The sequence below is a fragment of the Piliocolobus tephrosceles genome, chromosome 2 (assembly GCF_002776525.5).
Source record: "Piliocolobus tephrosceles isolate RC106 chromosome 2, ASM277652v3, whole genome shotgun sequence".
NCBI classification, from domain to species: domain Eukaryota; kingdom Metazoa; phylum Chordata; class Mammalia; order Primates; family Cercopithecidae; genus Piliocolobus; species Piliocolobus tephrosceles.
Genome location: NC_045435.1, coordinates 87,021,924 through 87,036,763, shown reverse-complemented (window position 1 = coordinate 87,036,763; position 14,840 = coordinate 87,021,924). Strand labels below are relative to the sequence as shown.

The 14,840-nt window shown below is 45.5% G+C and overlaps 1 protein-coding gene across 5 annotated transcripts in view; it reads left to right on the top strand.

Annotated features, from left to right (window-relative positions):
* Positions 1–14,840, top strand: part of DAG1 (dystroglycan 1) — a 72,331-nt gene that overhangs the window by 33,031 nt on the left and 24,460 nt on the right. For 3 of the 5 annotated variants that reach the window (XM_023231511.1, XM_023231510.2, XM_023231514.1), the window contains exon 2: positions 12,657–13,054. The exons of 1 other annotated variant lie outside the window; for it this stretch is intronic. In XM_023231511.1, coding sequence (XP_023087279.1) covers positions 12,773–13,054 — 282 coding nt within the window. In that variant the 5' untranslated portion in view covers positions 12,657–12,772. Of the gene's footprint in view, positions 1–12,091; positions 12,108–12,656; positions 13,055–14,840 lie in introns of those variants that run through there. One more of the 5 variants, XM_023231513.2, reaches the window with a different exon arrangement.

Sequence of the window (14,840 nt, the reverse complement as noted above, 5' to 3'; positions counted from 1 at the left end):
AAAAAAAAAAAAAAAAAAAAAAAAAAAAAAAAAAAAAAAAGAAGGAGTTCCTGGTGGAGGACCCCTCAGACATCACTGGAAGTTAAATGGTTCTTGGAACTGATGCCCATAGGGCTTCTCCCTCTATGTACATGGTCATTTGGTCCCTTTTGGTGAGTGTGGCACTTAACATTGCTGGTGAGCCTGTGGTGGGCAAAAGTGACCCAGCCATCTATTGTTGGCAGCGGGGAAAGGTTCCTGCTGAGGAATGGGTCTGAAATCCTGTGAGAGCCACCTGGTCCCATGGGCCTTGGAGTGTGGGACAAGGTGGTAGAGAGGAAAGAGGACAATGTTTTACCTGTTGCTTATCTCACATTGATGAGAAGAATCAATCAAATAATATCGTGCTAAATTGTAAGACATCTAACTTTTTATGGCAGGTGAATTTCATTTGCTTTCTCATACCTTTGTAGAGCAGCTCAGTGTGTTTTTCTGAGACTTTAAGGGGCAAGTAGCGTCTTAGGAACTAAGGATGTATGCAGACATTGCTTTTGGGGTCAGGGGTTTGTGTAAACCTGTGTGACATGGACACTAAGAGATAGAGGTGGACAGAGATGGGGTGATGGGCAGGGCAGAAGCCCAGGGGCTGAGATAGGGCTTTTTGTTGTTGTTCAGAATTTGCTGAACATGTACATGAAGACAGGGCTTTCTAGTCCTAAGAAGATAGTGAAATAGAGCAAGAGTTGCTGGCTGTTTTAGGATTCTTTTTAAAATTTTGAGATCACAGGATTCAGTCAAGCTCTGTACCTTCATGTGTTTCAAGTACTCAGTAGAGAACATAGCCTAACATCATATACACCCCTAAGTATCTGCCACCCTACTGCTTTGTCACACCTTAATGTTGTTTCTTTCTTTCTTTCTTTCTTTTTTTTTTTTTTTTTTTTGAGAGTTTTGCTCTTGTTGCCCAGGCTGGAGTGCAGTGGTGCAATCTCAGCTCACTGCAACCTCCGCCTCCTGGGCTCAAGCGGTTCTCCTGCCTCAGCCTCCCATAAACAGTTTACCTTAATGGTATTCTATGTTCTGCAGTGGGCACTTTTCACTAAGCATTTTTTTTTTTTTTTCCGAGACGGAGTCTTGCTCTGTCTCCCCACGCTGGAATGCAGTGGCGTGATCTCGGCTCACTGCAACCTCTGTCCCGGGTTCAAGCGATTCTCCTGCCTCAGCCTCCAAGTAGCTGGGATTATAGGCGCCTACCACCACGCCTGGCTAATTTTTGTATTTTTAGTAGAGACGGGGTTTCATCATGTTGGCCAGGCTTATCTCGGGCTCCTGACCTCGTGATCCACCCGCCTAGGCCTCCCAAAGTGCTGGGATTACAGGTGTGAGCCACTGCACCCGGCCTACCGACTTTAGGATTATTTTTAACTTTCTAGTGTTGCAGTGAAAATGCTTGTGCCATCTCTCCATATATGTTTGCAGGTTCCTCTGTCTGGGTGCCTAGGAGGGGAAGGGCCCAGCTGAATGGTGAGTCTTCTCCAAGGTGTTGGGGCAACTCACACTCCCACCAACAGCCATATGGTCCTGTCTCCTCAGTGGTGTCACATTGGAACATTTTGGCCCATCTGGTTGGTGTGGAAAGGTTTTTGCTGTTACTTTAATTTTCTTTTCCCTGATTATTGGTAAGGTTGAGCATCCTTTTTGTAAGTTTACTGCTATTCAGGTTTTCTTCTATGTGAATTACTTGTGGGTTCGTTCGTCCTGTCTTCAGCCTATTTTTACTGTTTTGGGTTGCTTGATGTTTTTTGATAAGGATTCATTACCTGTCACATGCATTGACCAGGCTGTGGTTAGCCATTTTTTTCTTTCTTTATGATGTCCTTTAGGCATTAAAAATTCTTGGCCAGGCCTGGTGGCACACGCCTGTAATCCCAGAAGTTTGAGAGGCAGAGGTGGGTGGATTGCTTTAGCCCAGGATTTTGAGACCAGGCTGGGCAACATGGTGAAACTGTCTCTACAGATACAAAAACATTAGCCAGGTGTGGTGGCACATGCCTGTGGTCCCAGCTACTTCGGAAGCTGAGGTGGGAGGATCACTTGAGCCTGGGAGGTTGAGGCTGCAGTGAGCTGTGATTGTGCCATTGCACTCCAGCCTGGGCCACAGAGTGAGACCCTGTCGCAAAAAAAAAAGAAATTTAAAGCTTTTTTTTTGAGACAGTCTCACTGTCATTTAAAATTCAAATTCAAATTTATCTTAAGATGTAAAATATTTTTTTTTTTTTTTTTTTTTTTGAGGCGGAATCTGGCTCTGTCACCCGGACTGGAGTGCAGTGGCCGGATCTCAGCTCACTGCAAGCTCTGCCTCCTGGGTTTACAACATTCTCCTGCCTCAGCCTCCCGAGTAGCTGGGACTACAGGCGCCCGCCACCTCGCCCGGCTAGTTTTTGTATTTTTAGTAGAGATGGGGTTTCACCGTGATAGTCGGGATGGTCTCGATCTCCTGACCTCGTGATCCGCCCATCTCGGCCTCCCAAAGTGCTGGGATTACAGGCTTGAGCCACTGTGCCCGGCCTTTTTGTTTTTTTTTTTTTTGAGACGGAGTCTCGCTCTGTCTCCCAGGCTGGAGTGCAGTGGCTGGATCTCAGCTCACCGCAGGCTCCGCCTCCCGGGTTTACGCCATTCTCCTGCCTCAGCCTCCCGAGTGGCTGGGACTACAGGCGCCTGCCACCTCACCCGGCTAGTTTTTTTTTTGTATTTTTTAGTAGAGACAGGGTTTCACCATGTTAGCCCGGATGGTCTCGATCTCCTGACCTCGTGATCCACCCGTCTCGGCCTCCCAAAGTGCTGGGATTACAGGCTTGAGCCACCGCGCCCGGCCTAAAAGATTTTTTGAGATAATTGTGGATTCACATTCAGTTGTTAGAAGAGGGATCCTTTGTACAGTTACCCAGTTCCCCCCATGGTAACATCTTGCAAAACTGTAGTACAGTATATCACAGGCAGGATATTGAAAATGGTGTAGTCAGGGTACAGAACGTTTTCATTACCACAGGATATTTTATGTTGTCCTTTTATAGCCACATCTACCTCCCTCATACTCTGACCCCCTTCTGTAACTCCTGGCACCCACTAATCTGTTCTCTGTTTCTATAATTTTATCATTTCAAGAATGTTATAAAAATGAAATCATACAGTATGTAACCTTTTGGGGTTTGCTTTTTTTTTTTTTCCACTTAGCAAGATTGCTTGGAAATTCATCCAAGTTGTTGAGCGTATCCATAGTTCATTCATTTTTATTGTTCATTAGTATTCCATGGTATGCGTGTACCATAGTTCGTTTAATCATTCACCCATTGAAGGACATCTGGGTTGTACCATTTGTTGAAAAGGCAGTTTTTTCCCCATTGAATTGTTTTTGCATTGTTGTCAAAAATCACTTGGGTATATTTGTGTAGGTCTATTTCTGGATTCCCTATTATATTCCATTGGTCTATGTATCTGTCCCTCCACCAATATAGTCTTTTTTGTTTTTTTGAGAAGGAGTCTCGCTCTGTCGCCCAGGCTGGAGTACAGTGGTGCGATCTCGGCTCACTGCAAGCTCCGCCTCCCGGGTTCACGCCATTCTTCTGCCTTAGCCTCCTGAGTAGCTGGGACTACAGGCACCCGCCACCATGTCCAGCTACTTTTTTGTATTTTTAGTAGAGACAGGGTTTCACCGTGTTAGCCAGGATGATCTCAATCTCCTGACCTTGTGATCCGCCTGCCTCGGCCTCCCAAAGTGCTGGGGTTACAGGCGTGAGCTACCACGCCCTGCTTTTTTTTTTTTTTTAATTTTAAAATTATTACCATTATTTTCAAGACAAGGTCTTGCTCTGTTGCCCAGGCTGGAGTGCAGTGGTGTGAATGTGACTCACTGAGCCTTGACTTGCCAGGCTCAAGTGATCCTCCCACCTCAGCCTTCCAAGTAACTGAGGCCTCAGGTACATGCCTCCACACTTGGCTAATTTAAAAAATTTTTGTAGAGATGAGGTCTTACTATGTTGCCCAGGTTGGTTTCTCACTCCTGGGCTCAAGTGATCCTTCTGCCTCAGCCTCCCAGAGTGTTGGGATTATAGGTATGAGCTGCTGCACCCCGCCCTTATTGTTTTTTTTAATTACTATGTCACCACGGCTGGTGTCAAACTCCTGGGTTCCTCCATCAGCCTGTTGCGTAGCTGGGATCACAGGTGTATGCCTAGTTTTCAGCATACACATTCTGTACATGTTTTGTTAGATTTACACCTAAGTGGGCTGGGCGCGGTGGCTCATGCCTGTAATCCCAGCACTTTGGGAGGCCGAGGTGGGTGGATCACGAGGTCAGGAGATCGAGACCATCCTGGCTAACACAGTGAAACCCTGTCTCTACTAAAAATACAAAAAAAAGTAGCCGGGCATGGTGGTGGGTGCCTGTAGTCCCAGCTACTCGGGAGGCTGAGGCAGGAGAATGGCGTGAACCCAGGAGTTGGAGCTTGCAGTGAGCCAAGATCACGCCACTGCACTCCAGACTGGGTGACAGAGGGAGACTCTGTCTCAAAAAAAAAAAAAAAAAAAAAAAAGATTTACACGTAAGTAATTTTTTTGAATAGTTTAAATGATACTGTATTTTTAATTTTGGTGTCCACATGGTTATTGCAGTATATAGAAATACAATTGATTTTTGAATGTTTTTGTGTTCTGTGACCTTGTTGAACTCACTTATTATAGAACTAATATAGGACTGTAAGGAGTTTTCTTACAGATTCCTTGGCATTTTCTACATAGATAATTATGTCATCTGTAAATAAGGGCAGTTTTATTTTTTCTTTTCAGTCTGTATGCCATACTGGTTTTTTTTTTTTTTTTTTTTTTGAGACAGAGTTTCACTCTTGTTGCCCAGGCTGGTGTGCAATGGCTTGATCTCAGCTCACTACAACCACTGCCTCCCGGTTTCAAGCGATTCTCCTGCCTTGGCCTCCTGAGTAGCTGGGATTACAGGTGTCTGCCACCATGCCCGGCTAATTTTTTGTGTTTAGTAGAGATGGGGTTTCACCATGTTAGTCAGGCTGGTGTTGAACTCCTGACCCAGGTGATACACCGGCCTCAGCCTCCCAAAGTGCTGGGATTACAGGCATGGGCCACTGTGCCCGGCCACTATACTTTTTTCTCACTTTATTGCACTAGCTATAATTTCTAGCATTATGTTGTGTACGAATGGTGATAGTAGACATTCTTTGCCTTGTTTCTGTTCTTTCTTTCTTTTTTTTTTTTTTTTGAGACGGAGTCTCGCTCTGTCGCCCAGGCTGGAGTGCAGTGGTCGGATCTCAGCTCACTGCAAGCTCCACCTCCCGGGTTTACGCCATTCTCCTGCCTCAGCCTCCCGAGTAGCTGGGACTACAGGCGCCCGCCACCTCGCCCGGCTAGTTTTTTGTATTTTTTAGTAGAGACGGGGTTTCACCGTGTTAGCCAGGATGGTCTCGATCTCCTGACCTCGTGATCCGCCCGTCTCGACCTCCCAAAGTGCTGGGATTACAGGCTTGAGCCACCGCGCCCGGCCAGCCTTGTTTCTGTTCTTAAGGATAAAACACTCAGTTTGTCACCAGTAAATGTTAGCTGTGGGGTTTTTTGGTAGATGCTCTTTACAAGTTGAAGTTCCCCTCCATTTCTATTTTTCTGAGAGTTTTTTTGTTATGAATTAAGGTGTTGAATTTTGTCAGATACTTTCTCTGCATCAATTGGTATGATCATGTGATTTTTGTTCTGTAGCCTGTTAATATGGTTAATTTTCAAATATTGACCTGATTAATTTTCAGATATTGAGCTCTCCTTGCATCTGTGAAATAAGTACCACTTGGTCATAGTATATGTTTCTTTAAATATAATTTGCTGAATTCTGTTTGATCATGTTTTGTTAAAGACTTCTGTGTCTGTTTTCATGATAGATACTGGTCCATAGTTTTGTTGTAATATCTTGGTTTGATTTTGGTATCAGGATAATGCTACCTTAATAAAATGAATTAGAGGCAAGTGCGGTGGCAAATGCCTATAGTCCCAGCTACTCAGGAGGCTGAGGTGGGGGGATTGCTTGAGCCCAAGAGTTCAAATCCAGCTTGGGCAACATAGCAAGACCCCATTTCTATAAAAGAAAAATGAAAAAAAAAAAAAAAACCAAGAAAATAGGTAAAACATGAAATAAAGAAAATTCAGTATATTAAAACAAAATGAATCGGGATGTGTTTCCTCCTCGTCTGCTTTCTGGAAGAGTTTGTGCCTGGTGGTGGCTCATACCTGTAATCCCAGAACTGTGGGAGGCCAAGGCGGGTGGATCACTTGAGGTCAGGAGTTCAGGACCAGCCTGGCCAACTCCTTCTGCAAAAAAAAAAAAAAAGATTGGTAGAACTCACCACTCGTGTCATTCGGCCTGTAGATTTCTTTTTGTGGGAGTTTTAAAATTACAAATTCAGAGTCCGGCACCGTGGCTCACACCTGTAATCCCAGCACTTTGGGAGGCTGAGGTGGGCGGATCACCTGAGGTCAGGAGTTCAAGACCAGCCTGGCCAACATAGCGAAACCCCGTCTCTACTAAAAATACAAAATTAGGCATGGTAGCGCATGCCTGTAATCCCAGCTACTTGGGAGGCTGAGGCAGAAGAATCACTTGAACCCGGGAGGCGGAGGTTGCGGTGAGCCGAGATCACGCTATTGCACTCCAGCCTGGGCAAAAAGAGCAAAACTCCGTCTCAAAAAAACAAAAAAAACAAAAACAAACAAACAAAAAAAAAGTTAGCTGGGCGTGGTGGCAGGAGCCTGTAATCCCAGCTACTTGGGAGGCTGATGCAGGAGAATTGTTTGAACCTGGGAGGCGGAGGTTATAGTGAGCCGAGATTGTGCCACTACATTTCCAGTCTAGGCAATAGAGCAAGGCTCCATCTCAAAAAAAAAAAAAAAAAAATTACATATTCAATTTCCTTAATAATTTTCTTCCTAGCCGGGCGCGGTGGCTCAAGCCTTAATTCCAGCACTTTGGGAGGCCGAGACGGGCAGATCACGAGGTCAGGAGATCGAGACCATCCTGGCTAACACGGTGAAACCCCGTCTCTACTGAAAAATACAAAAAACTAGCCGGGCGAGGTGGCGGGTGCCTGTAGTCCCAGCTACTGGGGAGGCTGAGGCAGGAGAATGGTGTAAACCCGGGAGGCGGAGCTTGCAGTGAGCTAAGATCCGGCCACTGCACTCCAGCCCGGGCAACAGAGCCAGACTCTGTCTCAAAAAAAATAAATAAATAAAATAAGAAATAATAATTTTCTTCCTTTTCTTTTTTTCTTTCTTTTTTTTCTTTTTCTTTTCCTTGTTCTTTTTCTTTTTCTTTTCTTTTGAGACAGAGTCTCACTCTGCCACCCAGGCTAGAGTACAGTGGTGTGATCATGGTTTATTATAGCCTTGAACTGCTGGGCCCAAGCCAACCTCCTGCCTTAGCCTCCTGAGTAGCTGTGACTTCTGTCTTTAAAAACATTTTATCCCTCTCTGCGTCTGTAAAATAATTGTCTTAATAGAAATTATATCATATTGAATGAGTTGTAGTTTGTTTGTTTGTTTGTTTGTTTGTTTTGAGACGGAGTCTGACACTGATGCCCAGGCTGGAGTACAGTGGCCCTGTCTCGGCTCACTGCAAGCTCTGCCTCCCGGGTTCACACCATTCTCCTGCCTCAGCCTCCCGAGTAGCTGGGACTATAGGCGCCCACCACCACACCTGGCTAATTTTTTGTGTTTTTAGTAGAGACAGGGTTTCACTGTGTTAGCCAGGATGGTCTTAATCTCCTGACCTCGTGATCCGCCTGCCTCGGCCTCCCAAAGTGCTGGGATTACAGGCGTGAGCCACTGCGCGCCTGGCCGTAGTTTGTATTTTTTGAGAGGTGTCTGTTCGTTTAGTTTGATTCATATTTGTCTGTGTAGATTTGTTTATAGTGTTTCCTTATTTTTCTTTTGATGCCTGCAGTATCTAGTGATACCTCCTGCTTCATTGTTGATGTTGGTAATTGCCTTCTCTTTTTTCCTCTATCATTTTTGCTTGAGATTGATCAATTTTATTAATCTTTTCAAATAACTAGTTATTTGTTTCATTGGTTTTTCTCTGTTTTTGTTTTCAGTTTAATTGGGTTTTTTTTTTTTTTTTTTTTTTTTTTTTTTTTTTCTTCCTTGTTCTTTTTTTTTTTTTTTCCTTTTTTTTTTTTTTTTTTAGTGAGATGGAGTTTTGCTCTTGTTGCCTAGGCTGGAGTGCAGTGGTGCATACTCAGCTCACTTCAACCACTGCCTCCTGGGTTCCAGCAATTCTTCAGCCTCAGCCTCCCGAGTAGCTGAGATTACAGGCATCTGCCACCACACCCGTATATTTTTTGTATTTGTTTGTGTGTGTGTATGTATGTATGTATGGTTTTTGAGACAGGGTCTTGCTCTGTTGCTCAGGCTGGATTGCAGTGGTGCAATCTCCGCTCACTGCATACTCTGCCTAGCAGGTTCCAGTGATTCTCCTGCGTTAGCCTTCTAAGTAGCTGGGATTACAGGCACCTGCCACCACACCTGGCTAAATTTTGTATTTGTATTTGTTTGTATGTATGTGTGTGTGTATGTATGTATGTATGTATGTATTGTTTTTGAGACAAGGTCTCGCTGTGTCGCTCAGGCTGGAGTGCACTGGTGCAGTCTCTGCTCATTGCAACCTCTGCCTCCCGGGTTCAAGTGATTCTCCTGCCTCGGCCTCCTGAGTAGCTGGGACTACAGGCGTGCACCACCACACCCAGCTAATTTTTGTATTTGTAGTAGAGATGGGGTTTCACTATGTTGGCCAGGCTGGTCTTAAACTCCTGACATCAAGTGATCTACCCACCTAGGCCTCCAAAAGTGCTGGGATTGCAGGTGTGAGCCACTGCACCTGGCCGTAGTGGCTTTGTTTTCTTTAGACATTTTGGGTTTATTTATTTTGCATTACTCAGGTCAGAAAATGTCACTTGACCTCTTAACAGCATGGGCTCAGGGCATAGTTTAATCTTTTTCCAGAATGGAAATTGCTCATGATGGCTGTTGTCACCTGTGGGCCAGTAAGTTTTTTTTTTTTTTTTTTTTTTTTTTTTTGAGACAGAGTCTTGCTCTGTCACCCATGCTGGAGTGCTGTGGCCGGATCTCAGCTCACTGCAAGCTCCGCCTCCCAGGTTCAGGCCATTCTCCTGCCTCAGCCTCCCGAGTAGCTGGGACTACAGGCGCCCCCAAGTCGCCCGGCTAGTTTTTTGTATTTTTTTTAGTAGAGACGGGGTTTCACCGTGTTAGCCGGGATGGTCTCGATCTCCTGACCTCGTGATCCGCCCGTCTCGGCCTCCCAAAGTGCTGGGATTACAGGCTTGAGCCACCGTGCCCGGCCGGGCCAGTAAGTTCTGAAAGGCATCTGTGTGCCTGCCAGCCTAGAGTAAGTGTCCTGAAGTGTCCTGGGATTACAGGCTTGAGCCACCGCACCCGGCCTTATTTTTACTTTTTAGACGGAGTTTTTCTCTTGTTGCCCAGGCTGGAGTGCAATGGCGCGATCTCAGCTCCCTGCAGCCTCTGCCTCCTGGGTTCAGGTGATTCTCCTGCCTCAGCCTCCCAAGTAGCAGGTGGCATGCACCACCACGTCCAGCTAACTTTGTATTTTTTTGTAGATACTGTGTTTCACCATTTTGGTAGGGCTGGTCTCGAACTTCTGACCTTGTGATCCTCTCACCTCAGCCTCCCAAAGTGCTGGGATTACAGGCATGAGCCACCACGCACGGCCCGAAGTTCTTTTTTTGTTGTGTTTTTTTTGTGTGTGTGTGATGAAGTCTTGCTCTGTCACCCAGGCTGGAGTGCAGTGGCATGATCTCAGCTCACTGTAGCCTCCACCTCCTAGGTTCAAGCAATTCTTCTGCCTCAGCCTCCTGAGTAACTGGGATTACAGCCACGTGCCACCACACCTGGCTAATTTTTGTATTTGTATTTGTAGGTATGTATGTATGTCTATGTTTATTTATTTATTGCTTTTGAGACAGGGTCTCGCTCTGTCACCCAGGCTGGAGTGCAGTGGTGTAATCTCTGCTCACTGTAACTTCTGCCTCCCAGGTTCAAGGGATTCCCCTGCCTCAGCCTCCTAAGTAGCTAGGACTACAGGCACACACCACCACGTCCAGCTAATTTTTGTATCTGTAGTAGAGACGAGGTTTCATCATGTTGGCCAGGCTGGTCTTGAACTCCTGACTTCAGGTGATCTGCCTGCCTTGGCCTCCCAAAGTGCTAGGGTTACAGGCGTGAGCCACCATGCCTGGCATGTATTTTTAGTAGAGACAGGGTTTCACCATACCATGTTGGCCAGGCTGGTGTTGAACTCTTGACCTCAAGTGAACTGGCTGTCTCAGCCTCCCAAAGTGCTGGGATTACAAGCATGAGCCACCGTGCCCGCCTGGCCTCAAAAGTATTTTTCTAAGCCTCATTGTTACGTTTGCCACATGGCTGTATCTCTATACATACATGTATATATTTTTTTTCTTTGAATCATTTTGAAGTGAGTTACAGAGTGTTGGACACTTCATCCCTAAGTACTTCAAAATACAATTCATAAGATTGAGGATGATTCCCTATAGAGTCATACTACCATCAAATCACCTAAGAAAATTTTTTTTTTTTTTTGAGACGGAGTCTCGCTCTGTCGCCCAAGCTGGAGTGCAGTGGCCGGATCTCAGCTCACTGCAAGCTCCGCCTCCTGGATTCACACCATTCTCCTGCCTCAGCCTCCCGAGTAGCTGGGACTACAGGCGCCCGCCACCTCACCCGGCTAGTTTTTTGTATTTTAGTAGAGACGGGGTTTCACCGTGTTAGCCAGGATGGTCTCGATCTCCTGACCTTGTGATCCGCCCATCTCGGCCTCCCAAAGTGCTGGGATTACAGGCTTGAGCCACCGCGCCGGGCCCACCTAAGAAAATTAACAGTAAATTCCATTTCCAGTTTACATGCAAAATTCCTCAATTACCCCTTTGGGAGCTGGCATCATGTGTTTAATAAGTAAATCCAGGCCGTGCGCGGTGGCTCACGCCTGTAATCCCAGCACTTTGGGGAGGCCGAGGCGGGCGGATCACAAGGTCAGGAGATCGAGACCATCCTGGCGAACACAGTGAAACGCTGTCTCTACTGAAAACACAAAAAAATTAGCCGGGCGTGGTGGCGGGTGCCTGTAGTCCCAGCTTGTAGGGAAGCTGAGGCAGGAGAATGGTGTGAACCCGGGAGGCGACAGAGCTTATAGTGAGTGGACATCACGCCACTGGACTCCAGCCTGAGTGACAGAGCGAAACTCCATCTCAAAAAAAAAAAAACAGTAAATCCAGAATCCAATCAAGATGTACACATTGTCTGGGCAAGATTGCTCACCTTTCTAAACCTAGGAGACTGAGGTAGGAGAATCGCTTGAGGCCAGGAATTTGAGGCCAACCTGGGCAGCATATTGGGACACTGTCTGTACAGAAATTTTTTAAAAACTAGCTGAGTGGAGTGGTGTGTACCTGAAGTCCCATCTATTCACTTGAGCCCAGGAGTTCAAGGTTACGTTGAGCTGTGAACACAATACTGTACCCTATCCTGGGCCACAGAGCAAGAGCCTTCTCTGTCCCCACTCCTCCACCCCCAAAAAGGTACACACATCAAGTCTGGTTGCTGTCTCTAAATTGAGAACAGCCATCTTATGTTTAGGAATGTCAGCATTTGGAGATACCAGGCCAGTTGTTTTGCAGAAGATCCCACATTCTAGTTTGTGTGATTTTTCTTTGCATGACTCCCTTATTTCCTGTAAATTGGAAGTTAGGTCTAAAGCAGTGCCACCCAACAGAAATATAACATGAGCCACATATGTCACTTAAATTTTCCTGGTAGCCACATGAAGAAAAGCAGATTAAATTAATTTCAATCATATATTTTGTTTAATACTTTTTTTTTTTTTTTTTTGAGGTGGAGTCTTGCTCTGTCACCCAGGCTGGAGTGCAGTGGCTCAATCTCGGCTCACTGCAACCTCCACCTCCTGGGTTCAAGTGATTCTCCTGCCTCAGCCCCCTGAGCAGCTGGGATTACAGGTACCGACCACCATGCCCGGCTAATTTTCATATTTTTAGTGGAGATGGGATTTCACCATGTTGGCCAGGCTGGTTTCGCACTCCTTATCTCAAGTGATCCACCTGCCCTAGTCTCCCAAGGTGCCAGAATTACAGGTGTGAGCCACCACTCCCGTCCTATCTAATACATTTCTTTCTTTATTCTTTGTTAATACTTATTGTTTACTTAATATATTTTACTGAATATATCTGACTATATTCAAAATATTACTAAAATACATATCATTTCAGTTTGCAATCAGTATTTTAAAAGTATTAATGAGGCATTTTACATTCCTTTTTTATAAAGTTTTCAAAATCCAGTGTATATTTTACATTTAATGGACCAGCCACATTTCCAGTGCTAAGGAGTTGCACGAAACTGGTGGCTTCTGTATAAGAGAGCATGAGGGTAAGAGCCTTGATCCAACTCAGGGTAGATGTTTTTGACAGTAACTCCTGGAGGATAGTATATGACTTTGAACCACTGGAATTGCTCAAGTCTGAATCTGCTTTTCTTTTTTTTTTCAGGCTCTGTGTGCTCCGGGATGGAGCAGGTGTGCAGAGGGTGAGGACCCAGCTCTGGGACCAAGTCACTTGCTTCCTTACTTAGCAAGACTATCGACTTGAGCAAGCTTGGGCCGCGGATGAGGATGTCTGTGGGCCTCTCGCTGCTGCTCCCCCTCTGGGGGATGGCACAAATCCTGCTCTCTGTGGCTATGGCTCAGTCCCACTGGCCCAGTGAACCCTCAGAGGCTGTCAGGGACTGGGATAACCAGCTTGAGGCATCCATGCACTCAGTGCTCTCAGACCTCCACGAGGCTATTCCCACAGTGGTTGGCATTCCTGATGGCACGGCTGTCGTCGGGCGCTCATTTCGAGTGACCATTCCGACAGATTTGATTGCCTCCAGTGGAGACATCATCAAGGTGAGACTGGATATAGAGCGTAAATGAGGAAGAGTTCTCATCTTCCATTTTAGTTTTGGTGCCTTTTCCTTCTCAAGTCTAAGCTCCACCAGTTCCGAGCTCAGTTCTTCCAGTATCCCCTTAGAAGAGGGATAGCCACTGATGTTCATGAGAGGATCCCTGTATACTCAGAATAGCATCCTAATCTTTATTCTTGTTCCCATTCTGAGGGCATCACCATGTCACCTTTACTCTGGAAGTTCTACTGAAAACTGATTGAGGGATTTGTTGGAAGGGTCTGTCACACGTATAGGGAAAAGGTCACCTTTCATAAATCACAGAGTTAAACCCAAAAAATATAGGACTTTTATGCTTTGAACTTACTTTTTAAAATAAGATATAAATAAATATAGGAGTTCTGCTCTAATTTGCTGATGTGTGTTTGCTAATGTAATTGATCACTTAAGAACCAAAATTAGTACCCAAACTTCAGCCTTGCCCCATATCCTTTAGAGAAGCCATCCAGAGAACAATGGAATCTGAGGCCCGTGTAGAGAAGAGTATCTTCGTTGACCCAGGATAGAAATCAGGTGAAATAGGAAGCTTTTGTGTGATGAAGCACCATCTCTCTGTCTGACTTTGTGGAACCATAGAATTTCCCCTAGATCCTAAGTGAGTTTGTTTCACGGACAGGTGGGTGGCATGTATACCTCAAGTTATGGACATCTTCTAGAGCAGAAGTCAGCACACTTCACCCAAGCTGGAGTGCACTGGCGTGATCATGGCTCACTGTAGCCTCGACCTCCCAGGCTGAAGTGGTGCTCCCACCTCAGCCTTCCAAGTAGCTGGGACTATAAGCACATGCCAGCACACCTGGCTAATTTTTGTACTTTTTGTAGAGATGGGGTTTTGCTATGTTGCTCAAGCTAGTCTCGAACTCCTGAGCTCAAACCATCTTCCTCCCTTGGCCTCCCAAAGTGCTGGGATTACAGACATGCACCACTGCACCAAGTGCCACGCAGTAAATATTTTAGACTTTGCAGGCCATATGGTTTCTGTCAGAACTCTTCGACTCTGCCTGTGTAGTGTGAAAGTAGCCTTTACGATATGTAAATGAATGGGCAATAAAACTGTACTGTGGATACTTTTTCTTTTTTAATTTTTTACACTTGTAGTCCCATTCTGACTTGAAACAGATTTTTGAATTTCATATGTCAAGAAAGAAATATTCTTTTACAATTTTTTTTTTTGAGACAGGGTCTTGCTCTGTTGTCCAGGCTGGAGTGCAGTGGTACAGCCATGGCTCACTGCAGCCTCAACCTTCCAGGCTTAAGCCTTGTTTCCTCTTCAGCTTCCCAAGTAGCTGGGACTACAGGTGTGCACCATCACACCCAGCTAATTTATTTATTTGTTTTTGAGATGGAGTTTCACTCTTGTCGCCCAGGCTGGAGTGCAATGGCACAATCTTGGCTCACTGCAACCTCTGTCTCCTGGGTTCAAGCGATTCTCCTGCCTCAGCCTCCTCAGTAACTAGGATTACAGGTGCACATCACCATGCCCAGCTAATTTTTAAATTTTAATTTATTTTAATTAGTTAATTTTGAGATGGAGTCTCTCTCTGTCACCCAAGCTGGAGTGCAGTGACGCAATCTCAGCTCACTGCAACCTCCGCCTCCTGGATTCAAGTGATTCTCCTGCCTCAGCCTCCCGAGTAGCTGGGATTACAGGCATGCACCACCATGCCCAACTAATTTTTGTATTTTTAGTAGAGACAAGGTTTCATCATGTTGTCCAGGCTGGTCTCAAA